The 23,671-nt window shown below is 37.6% G+C and overlaps 1 protein-coding gene across 3 annotated transcripts in view; it reads left to right on the top strand.

Moving 5' to 3' along the window:
• Positions 1 to 23,671, top strand: part of ARAP2 (ArfGAP with RhoGAP domain, ankyrin repeat and PH domain 2) — a 184,137-nt gene that overhangs the window by 143,510 nt on the left and 16,956 nt on the right. For all 3 annotated transcript variants that reach the window (XM_070452058.1, XM_070452060.1, XM_070452059.1), the window contains 4 exons: positions 12,176 to 12,315; positions 20,139 to 20,221; positions 21,656 to 21,691; positions 23,559 to 23,622. In XM_070452058.1, the coding sequence (XP_070308159.1) occupies positions 12,176 to 12,315; positions 20,139 to 20,221; positions 21,656 to 21,691; positions 23,559 to 23,622 (323 nt within the window). The remainder of the gene's footprint in view (positions 1 to 12,175; positions 12,316 to 20,138; positions 20,222 to 21,655; positions 21,692 to 23,558; positions 23,623 to 23,671) is intronic.

Below are 23,671 nucleotides of genomic sequence, written 5' to 3' on the forward strand. Positions count from 1 at the left end.
ACAGTATCTTTATTTCAAGCCCAGGGTGTCTGGAAGCAAAGCCTAAAAGCAGCAGTGATGTAACGGTACTGCTAGTCTGTGTCAAGTGATAACCATGGAAACAAAAGTGAAAACAATTGAGAGAGTGGAGCGAGGCGAAAAGATGATAGACATTGCTCATTCTTATGACTTGAATTGTTTGACCATCGGCACAACTCTAAGGAGCAAGGACAAGATCATGGAACATGTGAAGTCTGCTGTGCGATGATGTCAACGATAATACCAAGGAAACGGGCAAGAGTGATGGAGAAGATGGAGAACCTTCTCGGTGTGTGGATGCAGGGTCAGCATCAGTGTGGAGGGCTACGCAGTTTAATGCCGATTCAAGAGAAAGTGAAAAGCCTTTATGAAGGCTTGAAGAAGAAATACGGTGAAAATTAGAGGGTGTATTTTTTAATGTTAGCAACAGCTGGTTTCATCAGTTCAAAGCTAGAGCCAACCTTCACAACATAAAAGTGACTAGGCAGTGAAGATACTGTAGCTTTCTGGGAATTTCCTGTAATACTTTAGGGAATTACTGCTGAAGACACATGTTTACCCAAACAGGTTTTTAATATGGATAAGACAGGGCTGTACTGGAAGAGGATGCCAGACTGAAGTTACATCTGTACGGAGAAAGGCTGATGCCAGGCTATAAAGCAGCAAAGGCTAGGCTAACTCTGTTGTTTGGTGGCAATGCTTCTGATATCAAGCTGAGACCTCTCTTAGTTTATCATTCAGAGAAACCAAGAGCCCTAAAGATATAGCCAGGGTCTCTCTTCCTATTGTGTGAAAGAGTAACCCCAAAGCCTGGGTTACACAGGGCATCTCCCAAGATTGATTTTTCCACCACAGTACCCCAAAGGGAGAGAAATATTACCTGAAGGACGTCCCATTCAACATTCTCTTGTGGCTTGACAGTGCTCCAGGCCACTCCCCACTCACGGACAGTTTTCATCCCATTTTCAAAGCAGTGCATCTTCCACTGAATACTATGTTGCTCACCCAACCTGTGAACCATTATAGCAACTTTGAAGAAATATTACTTATGACCCAGTATTCATCAGGCAGTAAGGTAAATGATGAATCAGGAACAACCCTGAAACAATTTTGGAAGGACTCTAACATCCGCAAGGCCATTATTTTTTTTTTTTTCACTTCCCTTGGTGTGAGGTTACTGGTGTCACCGTGAATGGAGTTTGGGAGAACCTTTGCCTACAATTTGTTCATGATTTTCTTGGATTTGAGAAGGTAGATGAGGAGTCCATCTTTGGCAACTTAGTGACCCTCAGTGAGAAGCTGAAGCTAGATCTGCAAGAAGATAACTTCATTGAACTCCTTGCTGTTCAACGCAAGGGGCTTATTAATGAAGACCTGATGGAATTGGAGTCCCAGAAAAACAATGAAGAGAGACAAGGGAAAGCAAAAGTATTGAAGAACCGGAGAGAGTCACAATTCAGGAAATGGCAAGGGATTCTCTTTATTTGAGGAGTAACTTTTTAAGGCACCAGACTCAACATAGAATGGTACACAATCTTGCAACAGCCATTCAGAATGCAGTCCAGGGCTACTATGCCACCTATGAGGAGGAAAAAGAAAAAAGAGAGAGAGCTACCACCCAGCCATTACTGGATTGTTTTTTTCAAGAGAGTAGATGGAACTGAATCCAGCAAGGAAGCAGACCCTGTGCCATCGTCAGGCATGAGTGAAATTTCAGCTTTCCCTCTGTCTCCTATTGCTGATGGTCCTCCAGCTGTACCACCTCCCACCTCTTCTCCCTCCTCCATTAGTTAATTCTTCTTGCCTGTTTATTCCATGCCAGCCCCTGTAAGCCAGCTATTGTACCTTTCAAGGTACTCTACTGTAAGATTAAAAATGTTTTATTTTTGACTTTGTTTTTTTATGTATGATTTGTGTGAAAAATATTATACACCTATTATAGCACAGTCCTGTATAGCTCATTGGGTTGGGTACCTAGGCTAACTTTGTTGGGCTTTTGAACAAACTGGACTTATGAATGTGCTCTTGGAACAGAGCCCCTTTGTATGTAGTGGCTTACCATACTGGATTTGCGTACAGGTTAGTTTTACTTCTAATTAAAAAAAAAAAATGTTGGGGAGGTTGGTACACCTCTTAAATGTGGTAAAGCTAACTGGTACGATTGCAGACTCTTAACTAGTAGTGACTCGTCAGCAAGTTCTTAATTGTACCAGACTAGTCTGATACATTTCTGTTTTCGTGATGATGCTTTGGTATGTTCTGGCTACCATGCCAAACTACAGTAAACTGGGTGGCTCACGGTATATGTGTGCTCAGTCATGTCCAACTCTTTGTGACCCTATGGACTGTAGCCCACCAGGTTCCTCTGTCCATGAAATTTTCCAGGCAAGAATACGGGAGCGGGTTGCCATTTGCTTGTCCAGGGAATCTTCCTAATTCAGGGACTGAACCTGAATCTCTTACATCTCCTGCTTTGAGAGTCCTCTTGCAGGCTACAGACAGGGGACTTGTTGTATCCTCCCAGGGTGGGGAGAAGAGGGAGGAAGCAAGTTCTCTGTGACTCTTTGTTGTGGTGGTTCTTTAATTGCTAAGTCATATCCAACTCTTTGTGACCCTATGGATTGTAGCCTGCCAGGCTCCTCTGTCCATGGGATTTCCCAGGCAAGGATACTGAAGTGGGTTGCCATTTTCTACTCTAAGGGATCTCCCCCACCCCCCGCCCAGGTATCTACCCAGCATTTCCTGCCTTGGCTTCGGGTTCTTTACCACTGAGCCCTCAGGGAAGCCCTCTGTGACTCTTTCAAGGACATGAGTCCCATTCCTGAAGATCCCACCCTCAGGACCTCATCTAATCCTAATTACCTCCCAAAGGCCCCAGGCCTCCTAATACTGTGTAGGTAGGTTTCAGCATATGAATTTGGGGAAGCATAAATATTGGGTCCTAACTCTACCCTTCATATCTTATCATTATATAAAAGTATTTTTACCAAATGCAAACTTCTATGTCATTCTGGTCTTATTAGCTTCTAAATAGAACAGGTGTTCATTTTGCTGTAGAAATTAATGTTAGACACCTTTACCTTATTCAATTTCTTTCTTCCTCCTACATGTGATTTTGATTGCATCCTCCACATACTGCTTCAGGATCGCAGGAGAAGTTCTCTCTAGTCATATGACAGTCTTCTCTGTCATATAGCAGTGGTCCTTGGGTGGTGGACACTTTTGTCCTCCAGGGACACTTGGCAATATCTGGAGATATTTCTGTCACACCGGGTTGGGGGCGGGGGTGGGGGGGGGAGGCTTCTGGTATATAATGGTTAGAGACCAGACATGCTGCTAAACATCCTACAATACACAGGAAATCTCTCTTCAACAAAGAATAATCTGAAAAAGTCAGTGGTGTCATGCTGAGAATCTCGATTTAGATAATGTATGAAAATCTGGTCTAGCTCATAAATTCAATAATTCTTTCATTTTAATGTTGAGATAAATGTTTTGACCTTATGAACGAAGTCCTGTCAACATTATAAAATACATTAAAGGTTCTCATGGCTTTTCTTTTAGAAAATAAGTGATATTTTCATATTTGGTGTGAGACTTTTAATGTTTTAATATTCCTCTAAAATGTCTCTAAATTCTCCATGTTACAAAATACTTAAAATCCCACACTTACATATAATAATTTGGGCTTCCCAGGTGGCGCAGCGGTAAAGAATCTGCCCGCCAATGCAGGATTTGCAGGTTCAATAACTGGGTCAGGAAGATCCCCTGGAGGAGGAAATGGCAACCCACCCCAGTATTCTTGCCTGGAGAATCCCATGGACAGAGGAGCCTGGTGGGCTACAGTCCATGGGGTCGCAGAGAGTCAGACTCGACTGGGCACATACACACAGACATAATAACTTAGTTCTTACTTGAATGCTAATAGACTAGCCACTTGAATAAAAACAGACGAGAATAAGATCTTAATGCCAGATTGAGCGAATTTAGAGCAATCACATATAAGTAAAATCTTTCTGTTGTTTAAGGGCAAGAAGAAGTGGTCGAGTGACAGACTGTTAATTGGCTCCACCTACAAACTGGGTAGGAAGATTGGGCATGGGATGCCTCACCTATTGTATATTTCCTCTTCTGGGGATTATGACTGCATCCTGTCATGAAAGCATAAAGCTTCTGTAAGGTCTAGATAAAGCAACTTTCATAAACCCTGGGAATCCAAGCAGTGGAAAGCAGCTTACGTGAGAGTTTCAGCGACTTGGATGGTGGAGTATTCTCTAGAGTAACATGTCAGCAAACTCGTGTGTTACTCTCATATCTCCTGCATTCCTGTGACAGGGTGGGAACTGTGAAACTTGAAACTTACCTCTGCCCTGCACTCTCCTCCCTCCATTCACCAAACCAGTATGCACCTTGCTATTATGATAGCTACAGTTCTACCAGGAAATGATGTCCCTCTGCATGAAAAAAAAAAAAAAGTTTTAGAGTAACCCCCTCAGGAAATACATTTATTAGGCTATTTCAGGTTAGTAGTTATGTGTATTTTTGGTCAAAAACAGGATTTTTTAATGAGAGCTTGATTTATATTCAGATTGTCGAAGTAAAATAATCTTTTTCATGATGGTTGGTTCTGCATCTGTCTTCTTTTAGGATTGTCATTTTAAAGAAGGTTCGGCCTATTGTTTGTTTTTAAAAACAATTTCTTAAGCCATCATTTTTTTCTCCCAGTTGTGTCTCACAGCATCCTGGGCTTGCAAGCACTACTTATGGGGTGCCCCGTGTCATAGATTTCAGGTTGGCTAGGTGTGCAGTCTGCTTTGCCTCTGTCTTGGCAAATGTCTCCTAAATCAATCACAGGGACCACTTTCTCCAGAATTATTGCTTCATTCATTACATGCACTACTCCTTAAGATTGGAATCCAAAAGGAAAATAATGAAAGTAAGTGTGATTTCTCTGTCAGTTTGTTAGCAGAAAAACTGAAATCATCTCAGAAACACATTGGTTAAGGATTTCTTTCCCTTTCTTAAGATTTTCTTATTCTAACCTGCAGGCGAAGTAGAAATGAGGAGAGTTTTAAACACGGGTGGTTGGTTACAACCACATTTTTCTCCCAATAACGAATTGCTTATGTGTTAGTATTTCATTAAAACATAAAGTAGCTCTGCCACCTCCTTTACATCCTGTCCCATCATACCTGATACCAAGTTGCCACAAATTTTAGTGCCTTTCTACCTATCCATATCTCTCCTATCTATACACACACACTCATGACTTGCCTTTCATTAATTATATGATGATGTTGCTGATTTTATGTAACAAATTAGAGGCATGTATTTTTGTTTGACATTATATTTTTACTACCTTTGTGCTTAATGAAGAATTTTATCAAATAATAAGTTTAGGGGTTTGAAGTTGATTGCTGCTGCTGCTAAGTCGCTTCAGTCGTGTCCGACTCTGTGCAACCCCATAGACGGCAGCCCATCAGGCTCCCCCGTCCCTGGGATTCTCCAGGCAAGAACACTGGAGTGGGTTGCCATTTCCTCTTCCATTGCATGAAAGGGAAAAGGGAAAGTGAAGTCGCTCAGTGGTGTCCAACTCTTAGCGACCCCAAGGACGGCAGCCTACCAGGCTCCTCCGTCCTTGGGATTTTCCAGGCAAGAGTACTGGAGTGGGTTGCCATTGCCTTCTCCATTGAAGTTGTTTAGGGGATTTAATTTTCTCAATTTGCTCACTTTATCTCAAGAGTTTAAAATATAGACATCACAAGAAAGAATAGATTTTAGAAGCATCAACATTTAATTTCTGCTAATTCATTTAAGGTAATGAGGAAATATACTTTACTTTTATGGAAGTATATGAAAGTAAAGGAATTGTCTGTTGTCTCTACTTAAAGCACATATTAGTTTTAACATCTCTTTTACAAGTTAGGCATACATTTATAGCTTCTGTAAGGTTCCAGACTAATTTTATGTTGCAGAAATCTTACTTTAAGCACTAAACTTCTTTAATATTACCCCAGTAGAAGTCTATATACAACAACAGAATCAAGTTTTAATGATTTCAGTGGGGAAGAACTACTTTTAAGATAGAAGATGTAACCCAAATGCAGATGCCTGTAGGTTTCACTTAAGACAGATGCTTTCGAATTAAATATGCATTAGAATAGAATAGATCAAAATGCAACTGCTTCTGGCAAATTCAGACCTGGGAAGCTGAGCCATCCACTGTGGACTGACTTAGAAAATAAAAGAATATTCCAGCAAAAATAGTATGAGTTCATAAATCTTAGTCTAGCTGAAATAATTTATATTCCATTCCTCATCAAATCTTCTTAAAGCCAAAGATGTGTAAAAGTTGAAAGTAAATCCGGTCCACTTCAAGTGGACATATTTTCTCAGAAATTGATAACAGAATAGAAAAGTAAGTAGTGCCCTACTTTTTACAGTATGCTGTGTTGTCATCAAAATGTCATGGAATCTCCGGAACTTTCCTAGTCAATCCTCCAGTAGAAACTGTATTTACAGTTTTACTGCTTATGAATAATCTAATGACAGAAGAGTGTCTTCAGGGTGCTTGTTCTATTAAGCATTACTTCTTCAATACAAGTAACAAAGGGAAACACACTGGGAAGTAGGGGGCTATTTGACTTTTTCTAGATTATGTTCAAACAGTTCTTGAGTTTGGCTTCTACTCAGTCATATAACTAAGTTTTATTAAATGTTTGTGAATGAATGTCATGAGTGAACTATGTCAAATTCTTCTTCCAAATTACAGGCTATGTGTTCTGTATAATCAATATCAAACAAAGAATGCAAATAATTTTTAATTTGAAAGAGATTTTAGATGTCAGGCTGCAAATATTGCCAAATTTGTGGAATATTTTCAAGAGAAAAGAGGGCTTCCCTTGTGGCTCAGCTGGTAAAGAATCCACCTGTGATGCAGGAGACCTGGCTTGGATCCCTGGGTTGGGAGGATACCCTGGAGAAGGGAAAGGCTACCCATTCCAGTATTCTGGCCTGGAGAATTCCATGGACTGTATAGTCCATGCGGTCACAAAGAGTCGGACACAACTGAGTGACTTTCACTTTCAAGAAAATGTCTCATGAAATTGCTACTTAGCATACACAAGCAGGGACGGAACTTGATTTTTCAGATAATGTGTAGGCTTGAGGAAATAGTCTTTGCCAGTGAAAGAAGAAGGGAGATCCATAGAGACCATGGAAAATAGACCCATTTGTTGTATATTCCCTTGTCATTGCTCAGATCATTTGTAAGAGATAACATTTATTGGGCACCAGATGCTGGGCTGAAGGCTTTGCATATGCCATCTCATTTAATCTTCCTCATAGTCTTAAGAGCTTTTTTACAAGTATTCTCTAAGCCTCTAACTAACTTGCTATGTTACTTTTCACATAGGTTGTGAAGGAAAATTCAAAACCTATATTATTAAAAAAACAAACAAGAAATTATTATTTTTTCAAGAACAGATAAGATTGGGTATATTCAGGGCAGTATGGCCAGAGACTGAAATTATTATTTTTAAGAGCTAAATTATGAGCCAAACATGACTTTTCATGTATTCAATGCCTAAATTTTATCTTTAGAGTTTTAGAGACATGAATAACAAGTATGGACTGGGAGTAGTTAGAAAAACATCTTCATGAATGAGTTGGGTCCAGAAGTAGGAATAGAATTTGCATAAAACAAGAATGGAATTTCCCTCAAATTCATCCAACTTGAGGGAAATTGATCAACATAAGTCATGCCATAGAGACAAAGATCAGCTTTCCAAAGAGTGTATTGTGATCAACTGACTTACAAATAAATATCATTTTAACTTAATAGTTTATAGAGATGAGTAGAAGGAATCTTATTTAGCCCTTGAAAAGTCAAGGAAAGAAATTTAAACTTTTCATGTTAGGCAAGTGAGATATTGAGCAGTAGAAAAATAGAGCTTTGGAAAGGGGATTAGCATGATAAAACAGTATTTGAATAGCATCAATCTGGAATTATATGGAGTCATTAGACAAGCAGGCCATGAAGTTTTAGAAACCTGGAATCTAGATATTAAGTAGAAAAGGCAGGAGTCAGAGAGATGATAATGGCAAAGAAGTGGAATTGAACCCCAGAGAAAAATGGTCTGAGCTATCTGACTGGACGTGAAGGATAAGAGCATAGTATGTGTTTTAGAAATATTCTCGGGTTTGTGTTTCCCCATCTCCCCTACCCCGACTACCTCTCTGTCTGTCTGTCTCTCTTCCCAAGACCCTCCCAGCTTCTCCACAGATGAGCTTTTATTGGGATCAGGGACCACTGGTTAGGAAATACTGTTTTTGTCTAGGGCTTCCCTGCTGGCTTAGAGGGGGTAAAGTGTCTGTCTGCAATGTGGGAGACCCAGGTTTAATCCCCAGGTCAGGAAGATCCGCTCGAGAAGGAAATGGCAACCCACTCCAGTACTCTTACCTGGAAAATTCCATGGACAGAGGAGTCTGGTAAGCTACAGTCCATGGGACTGCAAAGTGTAAGAACTTAAGGTTTTCAAATGGTTTGGAAAAGTATTTTTGAGGGGAATCTGTTTCATAATCCTAGTAATATGTCTGTTCTGTTTAAATAGCTAAATTTGAGCATTCTGTGTTGTTTTATACAAGGGCTTTTCTAATTAATAGCGGAAGTACAGCCCGATATAACTAAGGATACCAGTCTATTCTCTTACCTAGGGTTAACTCTAAAGAACCCGCACTGAACCCCTACTGATCCTTTCTTGCCCTCGCAAACACCAGGAGGGGTTTGACTCTCTGGTTATTATTCTTTTGTTCAATTCCTAAATCATGTCCCACTCTTTCTGACTCCATAAACTGCAGCACACCAGGCTTCCTAGATCTTAAGTTTTTTTTTGCCCAGGATGAGGCTGAGAAAGTGAAAACATAAAAGCAAAGTACCCCATGATTGAGAGGCCACGTAGTACTAGAAGTCTGGAAAAGTGAATTGTTGAAAGCCATTTAATTTATACCCTTCGTTATGTTACACGCTGAGTCACGCACTATGTCCCCAAGATGTATAGTCTCATCTTGGCCCTTAAATGGTGGATAATTTTATTGCTTATCTTAATGTTGTTAGAGCATAAAGAAATTTTGTCATGAGAGCTTTTAGAAATTCTTTTAGGCCCTCTATATTTGTCATAGAACTTTATATTTCAAGTTTCGTTTTGCTCTTTCCTTCTTTATGAGTCCCTTAATAATATATGCATCAAGATTTAGCTAGCAGGACTTCCCTAGTGGTCTAGTGGTTAAGACTCCACACTTCCACCACAGGGGACTTGGGTTGAAACTCTAGTCAGGGAAGTTCAAATGCTGTGCAGTGTGGCCAAAGAAAAAAATGAACGTGAAGATTTAGGTAAGATACTCAATTGGTAGTGGTAGTTTAGTCATTAAGTCATGGCTGACTCTTGTGACCCCATGGCCTATGGCCTGCCAAGCTCCTCTGTCCATAGAATTTTCCTGGCAAGAATACTTGAAGTGAGTGAAGTCGCTCAGTCACGTCCAACTCTTTGTGACCCCCGTGGTCTGTAGCCTACCAGGCTCCTCTGTCCATGGGATTTTCCAGGCAAAGGTGCTAGAGTGGGTTGCCATTTTCTTCTCCAGGGGATATTCCCAACCCAGGGATTGAACCCGGGTCTCCTCATTGCAGGCAGACGATTTACCACTAAGCCACCAGGGAAGCCCAGGGAAGCCCAGGGAAGCCGTACATACTCAATTACATATGGTTTATTAAAATGAATTTTAATAAATATGCACTCAAAGGTGACAACAATGTTTTTGTCCTAAGCCTATTTTCTTTTTGACCTATGAGTGGTTTACTTAAACACTAGACATATGATTATTGCTTATTGGTAAAATTAGAAAGCTTTATTAAACTGAACAAAAATCTTAAGGTATAATCAGAAGGTGTGAATGGAATTGGTTTGGTTTAAGCAAAATGTAACATCTGTATCTCACAACTTGATTATAATTTAATGCTTTTAAAATACTTTACCTATTTCTAAATCAATAGTATTATAAATATCTTTCTCCACTTTCACTTTCTTATTCTAAATCAGCTGAATCTCTAAGCCCACCCAGTGTTTTCTAATTGCTTATTGTATTTCTCCTATCGGGATATATAAGCATTGTTTATTAACCTATGTTTACTCTGCCTCTAACACTGCACTGCAAGTCCAGAAACCATCTCCTCGGGTAATATTATATATAATTAGAATCAAATGCATACTAGACTCTGAATACTTCATGAAGAAATGAACTGATGTCATATGAATTTTGCTTAACACTAGTTATATGTATATCTTTCCTTTATTTTCTCACTGCATTAAAATAATCTTTCAAGTCTTAATTGGAAAAGTGTTATTTTTAATTTAAATAGAAGCTAGTTAGCTATAAACTACTACTTGAAATATTTTTCTATGAAATTGACTATTAAGAGATTGTTCCAGAAGACAAATTTTAGCAGTGTATTTTTCAGAAATTATTTTAAAATCACAAACTCCCTAAAAGAACCTATTTTAGTGTGGCATCATGATTAAAAGAATGTTATCTGTGGTAGTAGGCAGATCATGAAAACTACTGTTGTCTGTTTATGGTTAAGATCAGTGAAGTGACTCAACATGTTGATTTTTGCTTCCAGGTTGTCATCCCATGCTCATATCTGAGTTATAGGGCACTTTCAAATTTTTCTAACTTGTTTTCTTATACTAACTATAATTGTGAACATCTGTGTATTATTTACTGTTTGAGTAAGGGTTTTCCCTAACCAAAGGATTGCTAGGTTTAAAACTAATAAAAGTTCTTTTTCTAAATCATTCAAGTTACCTATAAATTTTAGAAACTATGAGTGAATATTTAAGAGTTGCATCACTTTAATACCAGGAAATTGCTGAAGGTCTGGATTCTGATGGTGGTGTCCCTCCCTACATCTTTTGAGGACACCATCTAATGTGAGGGCCACAGCAGCCTGCAGGATAAGTGTCATTACTCCTATTCTACAGAAGGAGCAGGAGCTGACCTCAGAATGAGCGTGCCATGACTGCTTGGCTTCAGGCTCCTTTTCTCTCCTTTGTTCCTCGTTTCTCAAGCAGACAGTGAAATAATGTTGAGATTTCAAAAAGAAAGTTGTAAACTGGAGATATAGTGATAAATTTATAGATTCAATGTGATTTTATTATCAAAAATGTGGTTTTTAATGGAACTGTTGAAATGATTTCTAAGTGTGGTAGACGCATTATTGCATAAGTGTTATCGGACATTTTGCCTTATTTACCCTTACCTGTTTCATAGATACAGGAATTTTTCTAATGTCTGAAGAATTACTGAATTCCTGAGTCAGAATTCCAGAAGAGATTTCTCTTTTGCCTGTGTATTTTGCATTGTTTATATAAGTGCTATTCATTCAAAGAAGTAAAATGCAACCTGATGATATAATTTTAAATCACTTAGTAGCCACATTTAAAATATACATATATAAATACACATATATATAAGTAGGTGAAATTAATTTTACTTATATCTTCTATTTAAACTCACATATACAAAATATCATTCCAACATGTAATCAATACTATAAAATTGTGATATATTTACCTTTTCTGGTACTACATGGAGAAGGAAATGGCAACCCACTCCAGTACTCTTGCCTGGAGAATCCCATGGAGGGAGGAGCCTGGCCTGGTAGGCTATAGTCCATAGGGTCGCAAAGAGTAGGACAGGACTGAGCGACTTCACTTCACTTCACTTCTGGTACTACAAAATTGTAATATATTTACCTTTCTAGGTAGTAATTTTCAAAATATGGTATATATCTTATACTCACAGCACATCTCAGTGGAGACTAGCTGTGTTTCAGGTGCTCATTAGCCAGTAGCTAACTGAACAGCATAGGCAGGCCTGTATATTATAAAGAGATATAAATAGATCTGGTCACTGGATCTGCAGCTTGTATGACACTCCCCTGATACAAGGTGTTCCCAAAAATTAACTAGAGGCTTCTTAATTGTAGGAAAGAATTTATTATTTTGTATCATCAAAATTGAAAATACAGAAATGTTTTATATTCTATTCCAAATAAATGAAAATATACCTAACTTGCAAAAGTAAATGTTGTACTTTACAGAGAGGAAGGCCCTGGAAAATATCAAAGAGGGAGTCTTGAAAGTCAAAGAAGAACCATCTAAAATACTCTCTGGAAATAAGTTTCAAGATCGGTATTGTGTTTTACGAGATGGGTACCTCCTTCTTTACAAGGATCTGAAGGTATTTATTTATATACTAGTTGAATATGTGTATATTTTTGTGTGAGTTAACATTCTTATTTCACACCTCTAAGCCCTGTCTCCTGGAGTTCAAGGCCTATAGTAAATAAACTGCATTCAACCTCTGGGATGCTGGCAGAAAGGTAAAATCACATAGTCACTATGTAGAAGTTTTGGGCAGCTTTTAAAACAGTTATTCATTCTGACTCACGATTCAGCAACTCTGTTCCTAGAGCACTTTTTCAAGAATATTCATAAACAGCTTTATTCATAAAAGCTAAAACCTGGCAACATTCCAAATGTCCATCAATGGGAGAATGACATATTCAGAGAACAGAATGCTACTCAGCAATAAAATTGATGAATGTAGCAACATGGGAGGATCTTCAAATCATTTTTGAGTAAAAACAGTTTGACACAAAATAGTACCATATGAGTCTATCCATAAGCCGTTCCAAAGAGAGGCAGAATCCTCTATGGTGATAACAGTCAGAAAGTGTTTGCCTGGGGAATGGAGGAACATTGCTACAGAAGCACAGAGATAGTCAGTAGGGTATTTTCTAGGGTGACAGAAATAAGTGTTTTGGGTGGTTGTTACATGGGTATATACAGTAACATCTCTACTTCCTTGAGATTCAAGCAATATCCAAGCAGTTATTTTGAATGTGGAGTAACCACAGGACCCCAAGATACTTTTTCCACTGAATTATAAAATTCACTGGAATAAACACTGCTTGCATACTTCAAGTGTATGGTGCTTTACTCTGTTGTGTTTTGGAGATCTATAAAAAAGGACCAGGTAGTAACATGTCATTTAATATTGTTATGAAGGAAGAGTTATTAAATAGCTTTCCAAAGTTACACAGCCCCATTTTGCTGTGGCTTTTATTGAGCTCTCCACACACTGACCACTGTCTTATATGTTCCTCCAGCAAGGAAGCCTTCAGGTGGGCATAAATAAATCTTAGCCTCCTACTTTGTGTATCCATTTAATGTTCATATTCTTCAAGGACAGCAGGATGTCCAGGCAGAGAGCTAACAAAACAGCATTGAATTCTGCAGCCCTTATCCCTCTCTTCCAAGAGCTGTATTATATACTGGAAATCCCACATTGTTGTTCCTGCTGATAGAGTTGGTGGGGAGTCTGTGTAGGTATCAAGTGATTGTTATCATTTATTATTGTTTGATATCATTATTCACATTCTTCAGTGCAGGAAGAGTGAAGTTTGCAGAAATAAGGCACTTAAGAATTCTAAGTTACGTGAAACAAACACATCACATTTTTTTAAAGACTGATTTATTGCTTTTGTGCTGGGTCTTCGCTGCTGTGTGAGCTTTCTCTAGTTGTATGCAGGATTCTCACTGTGGCGGCTTCTCTTGTTGCCAAGCACAGGCTCTAGATGCTCGGGCCTGGACAGTAGTGGCGTGTGGGCTCAACAGTTGAGGCTCGTGAGTTCCAGGGCGCTGGCTCAGTGGCTGTGGCACAAACTCTTAGTTGCTCTGTGGCATGTGGGATCCTCCTGAACTAGGAATCGAACCCGTGCCCCCATACTGGTGGGTGGATTCTCAACCACTAGACCACCCAGGAAGCCCCCAACACATCACATTTTAAAGTTCATGAACTGTAGGTTTGTGTTTGTGAAAGGAAATGCTAGACCTCACAACTGAAGTTCCAGCCATCTAAGAACTGAATCTGGTTGAATTCTGTTTGGGTTTCTTCAGTGAGTCATCCACCTTCATCTTCCTTAGACTCATTTCCTTCATCCTGTTCCTTCCATTTATATGTTGGTTAATGGTCACCTTTGTAGTTGGATATACTTAGTGTACTTTAAAATCATCCTGGACTTTTTAGTTTCATTAAGAAACTGACACTCCCACTGTGTAGCAGCAGACGGTTCTAAAAACCACTAGTATCAATAGCAGTGCAGTCATAACGGCCCCAACGAACATTCAGGTGGTTAATCCACAAAAAGCAGAGTTCTGTACATTTCACTTTTCTCATTTATATTTTCAATAATTCTATAAAAGTAGTACTATAATTATCTCCCTTGACAGATGAAGAAATGGACTCTACCAAGGTATTACATAACTTGCTCAGGATCACATAGCCAGTAAGTCATAGAGTCAGAATTCACTCCCTGGTGTCTAATTCTAAAGGTTTTATGCATGGACTCACTAAAGAAAAACATTTGTATTATTTTAGCCTGATGTTTTTTCTGACAGAATTTTACTTAAAGAGGATAGTGTTTTTCATTTTAATAGTACCAAGTATTTTCAAATATGACACTTCATACAGTTCAGTTTCTTATAATGTTTTTCCCCAAGCTGGTGTAAATTTACAAATCTGCCACAAGGAAGCCTGTACATGGAGATATTTTTTTTTTTTTAGATGAAATGACTTTATAATTGAGTTAAAGAATCTCATCCCTTAACAGAATGATTTTTAAGAATATGTATCTTTTTGAAAGGATCATTCTGCTTAATCTAAAGTAATTCATACAAACTGGTAGACAGTAGTAGGACTGAGTGCTCATCTGAAAGAAGTTCTTTTTTTTTTGACATCTGAAATATTTTCCCCATGTTTATTGAAGTATAATTAACAAAAATTGCATTCATTATAAAAATATGATGCTTTTGATATACATATACATTGTATATGTATATGTATACCATAATCTAAGCTAATTAATTAATGAATTAATAGTCATTACCTCATATAGTTTAGTGTGTATTTGTGGTAAGAACAGTTAAGATCTACTCTCTTCGCAAGTTTCAAGTATACAATACAGTGCTATTAACTGTTGTCACCATGCCATACTTAGATTTCGAGGACCTATTCTTTCTGCATAACTGAAACTTAGTACCCACTTATCAACACTTTCCCATTTCTCTCAGTCCCAGCCCCTGGAAACCACCGTTCTACTGCCCGCTTCTTTGTGAGTCTGACTTTTTTAGATTCTGTTCAGTACATGTAGATGAGATCATATAGTCTCTCTCAGAAAGAGTGTTCTTTAAAGACACAGAACACATTTTGTTTCTATCACAGTGACCTCAGGTCATGGAATTATAGTGTTAACTGTTTGAAAGTTGCCTTTATGCATCTGTCAGAATCAATTAAAGCAACTGATGGTTTCATTTGCACAGTAAAGCAGGCAGATGAGGGACTTATGGTTTTCCTTTAAACTCAAACCACTATTATTTTCAACATATGGCATTATTTTGTTGGTTATTTCTGCATGTTGTTGGTCTTTCACTTTTAATATTGATGGCCAAGTCATCGGCAATGTTTGCTTTTCAAATGAGTTTACAGTAAATAATCAATAGTAAAAATCCTCAAACTTATCTGAATACAGATTTGGCTCTGGTTTTGACAGTTGCCCTTAATATATGTGTGCTTGTATATATTTAGAAAATGATTTACTGAGAAGGGAGCAGAAATTACAAATTGGAAAGTATATTTAAAGAGACTATGTGTTAATTAGAGATAATTTATGAATGCTCATTAACAACAAATTAGAGTAATACACAGGGGGAGATATAGTTTGAGAGTTTTTCCTGCACAGAAAATATTAATTAAAATGTTTTCAGACTTGATTTACATAAAAGGTGAGAAGTTTCAAAGAATATTACCATTACACTGTTAATGGTGTGGAAAAAAAAAAAGCAAATGGGGAGGGGACGGATGTTAAAAGTTACATGCACTAATAAGCAAATTCTTCTTAGTAACAAGGATAATTTTTTAAGCACACTAATTTAATTGGTTCAATTAAAAATTTTACTTTGAAATACAGTGCCTGAAGCAACATATTACATACTTTATAACACTTGAACTTTTTGAAGAAATTCTCCAGAAAGCACACATACTGAAAGAGTTGTAATAAACCAATAGTAAAGTTATCACAGTAAATGAGATTTCTTTTAAAAAACTTTGTATTAGGATCCTAACAGGTCCTGCTTATTGCTTATTCATTTTGAAGATCGAAACTGAAAAGGGTTTCTTTCGACCATGGCTGAACTCCCCTCAAATTATGTCATCTGTGTTCTCTGCACAGGATAAAACATAAAGTAATGAGCTCGAGTGTCCAGAATGGCTTGGCAGTCAGTTGTATCACTTCAGACTCTGAATCTATTGCCAACAGTATTTGAAAATGTAGGCAGTCCTGGGCTTACCAATGTCCAGTATAAATAAGACTGCTCGTGCAGAGGTAAAGAATCTCCCTGCCAAGTTAGGAGACACAGGAGATCCAGGTCTGATCCCTGGGTTGGGAAGCGCCCCTGCAGGAAGGCATGACAACCTGTTCCAGTATTCTAGCCTGGAGACTCTCCATGGACAGAGGATCCTGGTGGGTTACAGTTCACGGGGTCGCAAGGAGTCAGACACAGCGGAGCGACCGAGCACACACATGCACGCACCTGATCAGACACAGTGCTTCTCCTCCTCAGACGCGCAGGTCCCTTCTCACCTGTCCTGCCGGAATTGCGGCCTCTCGCCTGGCTCTGCCGCTGCCTCCACTGGGATGAGCCCAAGGGACCGGCAGTCTAAGCAGGCACGTCCCTGGGCAGGGACGGGAACCCCAGCTCTAATCTGACTGAACCTCTGGGGAAGGCGTCCAGGAGTCTCTGCTACCCTATACACGCCTATCTTCTCCTCTCCTTGACTGTTTCCCGTGTAGAAAACTTACTGCCTTAAAAAACTACCTCACTCTTCCATATCAGTCTTAAAGTGTTATTCCTTAATATTCAGTAAAGCAGCAGACTAAAATACCAATACCCCAAAACCAACATAGAAATTGCCAGAAAAAAAATGACATTAACAAGAAGAGGCGGACATGAAGAAAGCTACAGAACTACACTAATAGAAATGGGTGAAAATTAATGTAAAGTCTACTAATATTGATCTGTAGGTTTAATGTAATTATTAATGTTTTCAAAATCCCAAAGAGAATAACTTTTAGAACTTGGAAGAAATGATTTGACAGCTCATCTCAAAGGGTAAACAGATAGGAATACTTGCAAACATTTTAGAGGTATAAAAGGTAAAATGTCAAGTATTTTGCACCCAACTGTTTATTCATACAATAAAACTAAAATAAGATCATATTGTAGCATAAAAATGAACAGAGATAGCAATGGTAACATAAAGTGAGGTAAAAAATGTAACTGTTAATCATAATTGTTTTGATAACTATGTCATAAATGCATGTCCAAAGAAAATTTCTTATAATAAGTTGTTTTGTTGTTCAGTGGCTAAGTCATATCTGACTCTTTGCGACCCTGTGGACTGGAGCCTGCTAGGCTCCTCTGCCCATGGCATTTCCCAGGCAAGGATACTGGAGTGGGTTGCCATTTCCTTTTCCAAGGGATCTTCCTGATCCTGGCATTGAACTTGTGTCTCCTGCATAGTTTCCTGCGCACAGTCTCCTGCCTGGGCAGGTGGATTCTTTACCTCTGAGCCACCAGGGGAGCCCAATTGTTAACAAAAATTTTTCAACTTAAATTCTCATCTGTTCTGTGTGTAAAATATACCAGATTGATAAAAGAATTAAAACTTGACAAATAGCAATCCTTCAAGTTCCATGGCTATGCAATTTATCAGCTATGTGGAAACCCTTTAAACTGGAAGCAATAGTTCAAAAGAGATCAACATACTTGACTTTATAAAAATAAAAGTAAACAGTGACCAATTAGTGTAGACTATTTCATTTAAAAAGATAAGGCAATTTCCTACTTGGTATATAAAGAACTAATGTCAATAACTAAATGCATAAATAAATGGATAAATTGTTCATCAAGTCAAAACTGAAAACTGCTAGCAAATGCAGAAATATACCTTTAACTGTAAGTAAATATACCCTATCAATTTTGCAAAATCTTATTCTTAATCATGTTCCTAGCCTTTGACCCTGTGATACCATTTCAAGAAATCTAGCCATACGGGGGAGGGGGGGGGCAGGGGGAACCAAAGTATTTTTAAATTATGTGCCATGATGATAGCAAACTCAGTGATAAGGGTGACTAGGGATAAATTCACCATGTAAATTTCAAGCCTTATCATCGCTGCCACAGAGAAGACTGGTCACCAGAGCATTATCCATGATCTTCCTGCTCACTTTTTTCTCTACATTTCCTCTGCATTCTCCTAACCTGTTTTCTCCATAGAAACCAATTTTTAATTTTATAAAAATTTTATAAAAATTGCCATATTTTCCACTCTTTATGCTTTCAAATTCAACTGCTTTCATAAGAAAAAGACTATAGTAATAGTTTAACTTTTACAAAACTTAAGACTGATTTGAGCTAAATAGGGCTCTAACAACTTGTCTATCTATCGATTTCTATGAAGCAATGTGTTCTAAATTTGTAATAATAGCTGTAATTTGCTGTGCCCTTAGCATTTGGCCATTTACTGGACTAAACTCTTTAAAAGCACTTTTCTTATTTACTTTGTACAATAACCCTTCACAGTAACCCTTTATCATTTAATCTTCATAATAACTCTATGAGATAGTATATTTATTATTCCTGTTTACAAGTAAGATACAAGAGCAGAGAGCAGTAATGAGAGGGTAAGCTAGTAGGTAGCAAGCCAGATTTGCACCCAGGTCTCTGACCCAAGACCTCCTGCCTACCAGGTTGAAAAAAGTGATTTCCTTGAAAATTTTTAGGACATTAGGAAAGCTTTTTCTAAGTATTATTTTCATGGCTATTATCTTTATAAAATCTATTGCAGGCTATCCAACAATAATATATGTATCTGCTTTGATATTACATTAGAATATAATGATTTAAGTTTTGCCTCTGTCAGATACTTTTCCTGATGGTTTAAGGATTTGAATTTTTTCATATTAATCAGATAACTATGTTGGGATGTGTACAGAAAATATATAATTGATCTAAAAGCAAATGTATATTCTTTTTAATAGTCTCCTTTTGTGAGTTATTAGTGAAATTTTCAATATGCATATTTGAGATAGTCTATGCCTACATAGATTTGTAGTTCCAAAATCCAAAAAGTATAGAAAATCATAATTCACTTGGTAGCAAAACCTGACCTGCACCAAGATGAAGATATTTGTCTTAGTCTGTTCAGGCTAACTACCATAGACTGGGTGGCTTATAAAAATAGAAATTTATTTCTCCAGTTCCAGAGGCCGAGGGCCTGAGATTAGGGTGCCAGTGTGGTCAAGTTCTAGTTAGAATCTTCTTCCAGATTGTAGACTGCCCACTTCTCATATCCTCATGGGGTGAAAACAGAATTAATCTCATGACTTTATTAACCACCGAAAACCATCATCTCCAATACCTTCATGCTGTAGATTATATTTAAGTTTGAGGGTGATATGAACATCCAGACCATAACAATACTTATGGCCTTTACTTATTCACATTATATGAAATTTCATGCACTTTTGTAGAGAAATATGAATCTATTTGAATATAGGGTGGTGCTACCCCAAGCAACACTGATGATATCGTAGAGTTACAAAATATACCGCATATGTATTTTTTAAATACGAAAAAAAAACTATCATCAGTTCTCATAACTCCCAAGTGTTTTGAATAAGGAATTACTGTGTGTGTTTGTACACACACATGCACACATATATAATCATACATATATATCCAGGATCATTTATTTAAATTTACAACATTGTAACCAACACAATCTTCATTTACCAAAAATTTGGTATGACATTCATGAAACATTTGTGAAACTAAACATTCTTAATACTTAAGGAAATTAAGTATCCTTAATACTCAAGGAAAATAAAAGGACATTTATAAAATCTGTTTAATTACAAATTATTTTGTTTTCCTTTACAGAGTAGCAAACCTGATAAAATGTTTTCTCTCAGTTCTGTGAAGTTTTATCTTGGAGTGAAAAAGAAGATGAAGCCTCCAACAAGGTAAAGTTTGGAAGGGCAGAGCTGTTGAAAAAGTTACAGGAAAACCTGTCCAAGGATTTAGGGATCAATGGCATTAGTCTGACTCTTTATCTAAAGCTGCCACGAACATGTGGCAGGGGACCTGGGTGGGTGGACATGGAGAGATGATGATGTTTCCACTCAAGTCAAGCTCCTGGGGAACTGCATCTCCTCTGTGTAGAATGAGAAATCCCCAGAAGGTCCTCAGGACTGGGAAGTACCTGGGTTTCTCCACATCCCATTCTCTGCTCAGGCACAGAATATTCCGTCAGTCAGTCACTCAGTCAGTCAGTCAGTCTACCCAGCGGAAGAAAAATGCTGCCCTCCATTCTTCTTGGCTTTTTTTCCCCCTGGTGGATAATTGCTTTACAATGTTGTGGGGGTTTCTGCCATATATCAACGTGAATCAGAAATACATATATATATTTCTTTTTGTATATTAACACATCTATATATATTTCCTTTTCCCATGCTATGCCTCTAGGCTGTCACAGAGTTCCAGGCTGGCTCACTGTGTTACATAGCAGCTTCCCACTAGTTATCTATTTTTCACATGATAGTGTATATATGTTAATATTACTTCCTCAATCTGTCTTTCCTTCCCCTGCTGTGTCCACCAGTCCGTTCTCTACATCTGTGTCTCCATTTCTTCTTCATAAACAGGTTCATCAATACTGTTTTTCTAGATTCCATACATATGCATTAATATATGATATTTGTTGCTTTTAGGACATCTTGGTCCTGGCTCTATAATTTGCCCTCTTTGTTTTACTGAACTTGGTAATAAACTCACAGCACATGGGTGGTAGAAAGTGCACTCTTTAAACATTATGCTTCTCACTAGCACTTGAACCAACCCAGCATTTGAGTTATACCATATTTATTCATCACGGATTACTTTGATTAGCTAATTAAAGTTTGTGCTAATACTTTTAATATCGTGAAACATCATTTTAATGAACTGTATATGATTTCAGATTGTATTACTGAAAATGTACTCACTTTTGCCTCTGTGCTTAATTTCTTAGCCCAGCACATGTATCTGTGTTGTGACTGGTACATTCTTTCAAATTTCTTACAATATCAATAAGTCAGTATGTGTATTTTATTTTGGCCATTTTTCTAGACATCTGTCCTTACTCAGCCCAGAATATCCCCACTGCCTCATAACATCATGAGACCCTTTCCCCCTGTGTTCTTTCAACATATCTATAATTTTATAGCCAAATCCCTCAATATCCATCATTTATCTCTAGATGTATCATACCCAGCGAATCATCACTTGTGGATATCAATTCTGTTATGCTTTCCCATCATTAAATATTACCTCCTTAAAATTTCATTCTGTGTATTATCTTGTAAAATGGACCATTTTTAATATGTATATGTGTTTCTTTTTCCCCCCATATGATGCAGCTGGGGACTGACAGCATATTCTGAAAAACATCACTGGTAAGTTAACAGCTAACAGATTTTGGATTTGATATATTGATGATAACAACAGTAAATAATGTTATTATTTGACAGATAGATCTAGAGACAAGAGACATTTCTTTTAAGTGAAGTTAAACTCTTTTCTAAATACCTTGAGCCTAAAAAGAGAATATGAGATTTGCTTCAGGGTTTAGGTCTATTTAAGTCTCATGTATCTTATTTGCCAACACTTCAAGAAAAACTACACATGATTTCTTACTAGTTATTATATAAATGTGGAATCTCTGGTTTTAAGGGATAAGCAGACAAAATTCAGTTTTAAATTAAGGATAAGAACTCTCTAAAACTTAAAGAAAAGACCTTGGCTTCAAACCAGTTCTTTCTGTAGAGTACTTCTTTCCATTGATATCACCAGGATCTAGCCACTCTCAGAGATTGGACTAGATGTCTCCTTCTCCCCCATCTCCCTGTGTCTAATCCATACCAGATCTGCCTCTTAATTCTCTGATCCACCCATACCCTCTATCTTTGGAGCCTTCATCCAGCTGCCTGGATCAGTCCTGGAGTGCTCTTCATGCCTCTGACTTTGATTTTTGTTTCCAACACATTCTCCACCCAGAACTGAAGAGATTTTCTAAAATGTATCATATTTCTTTTCTGCTTTAACTCATCTGTGAATCCTAAAAAGTAGGGTCAAGTATAGGGTTGTTGGCACAGCATACTAAGTCCTTTAATATGTATCTCCCGTGACTTTCCCACATTTTTACTTAATGATAATATCAACAATCTGTTTTTAATTCACTATACATGCCTTGCTGCTTCATATCATGTGTTTAATATCCGTGCTGTCTTCACTATACCTTCTTCCATAGTGTATGCTCCCCCTTCCCTCATCACTTTTATCTTCTTCCTGCTGATCTGGCAGACTCAGCTGTCACTTTTTATTCAAACCATAGCTGAAATGAGGGAGAAAGTCTTACCAGATAACTCTCCTTTCTAATCCATTTATTTCTTCTTTACATCTATGGTATTTTGTGCTGGTGGATCCATAACTAACATGATTTGTAGAGGGAACAGGTTTCTTGGACATGGCAATAGGAAGGGACACTGTCTTCATGAAAATCTAATGGAAGAAGCAAGGATTATTTTTAGAAGTTTCATTCTAACATTTTTCTAAATTATTAATAAGGGTATAAAAATAACTACTTTGAAATTCTAACATCAGTTACAAGATTTTCCACCTCATTCCCAATTGTGCTGTTTCTGTGTTTGTGTTCAACTTGACATTTTTTTTTCCCTCACTGTGTTATAGTTTGTTTACATTCCTGCCTCTCCTAATAGACTATGCTAACCTTGAAGGCAAGACCTCTGTTTTGTGTAGGTTTTCAGTAGGTTACTGAATCAGTGTTATTGGACATGAAGTGGTTTTTTTTCATTTAGCTCATTTTTCATGAGTCTTGTTGGGTATTAATGTTTATAATCACATGGACTGTGACTGTCTAAAAAATCTGCTCTTAAGAAAATATACACATTTTTTTTTCTTAGGCTCAGTTTCTGGGTAAAAACATCTTTTACCATCATGTACCTGAAAAAACAAATGACACTGACCTTTCTGCATTTCCAAAAAATACCGCTTATCATTTTTTGGCAGTTATCAAAGCCTTTAGCTATATTTTGGTTAAACTAGCATATTTATACTACTGTTTTGATAGCAGAAGCCTGAAGCAACTTGTACTGAAATACTTCCATTTTTATTGCATTATATCATTAATTGGGAGAAACCCAAAGAGATTTCTGATCACTTAATCACTTACTTGCCAAATAAATACACTGGAAAATTCCTTTGTCCTTTTGAATTATATATTTTATAAACCTTGTCTTACAGGCACCTGTGTTGTGAGAGTTCACAGACTCAAACGGAGTGGATGGCCAATATCTTTATTGCCCAGGTATGATACCTATTTCAACTATCTAGTGAAGTGTGACAACTGTTTATAG

The sequence above is a fragment of the Odocoileus virginianus genome, chromosome 21, assembly GCF_023699985.2.
Source record: "Odocoileus virginianus isolate 20LAN1187 ecotype Illinois chromosome 21, Ovbor_1.2, whole genome shotgun sequence".
Lineage (NCBI taxonomy): Eukaryota > Metazoa > Chordata > Mammalia > Artiodactyla > Cervidae > Odocoileus > Odocoileus virginianus.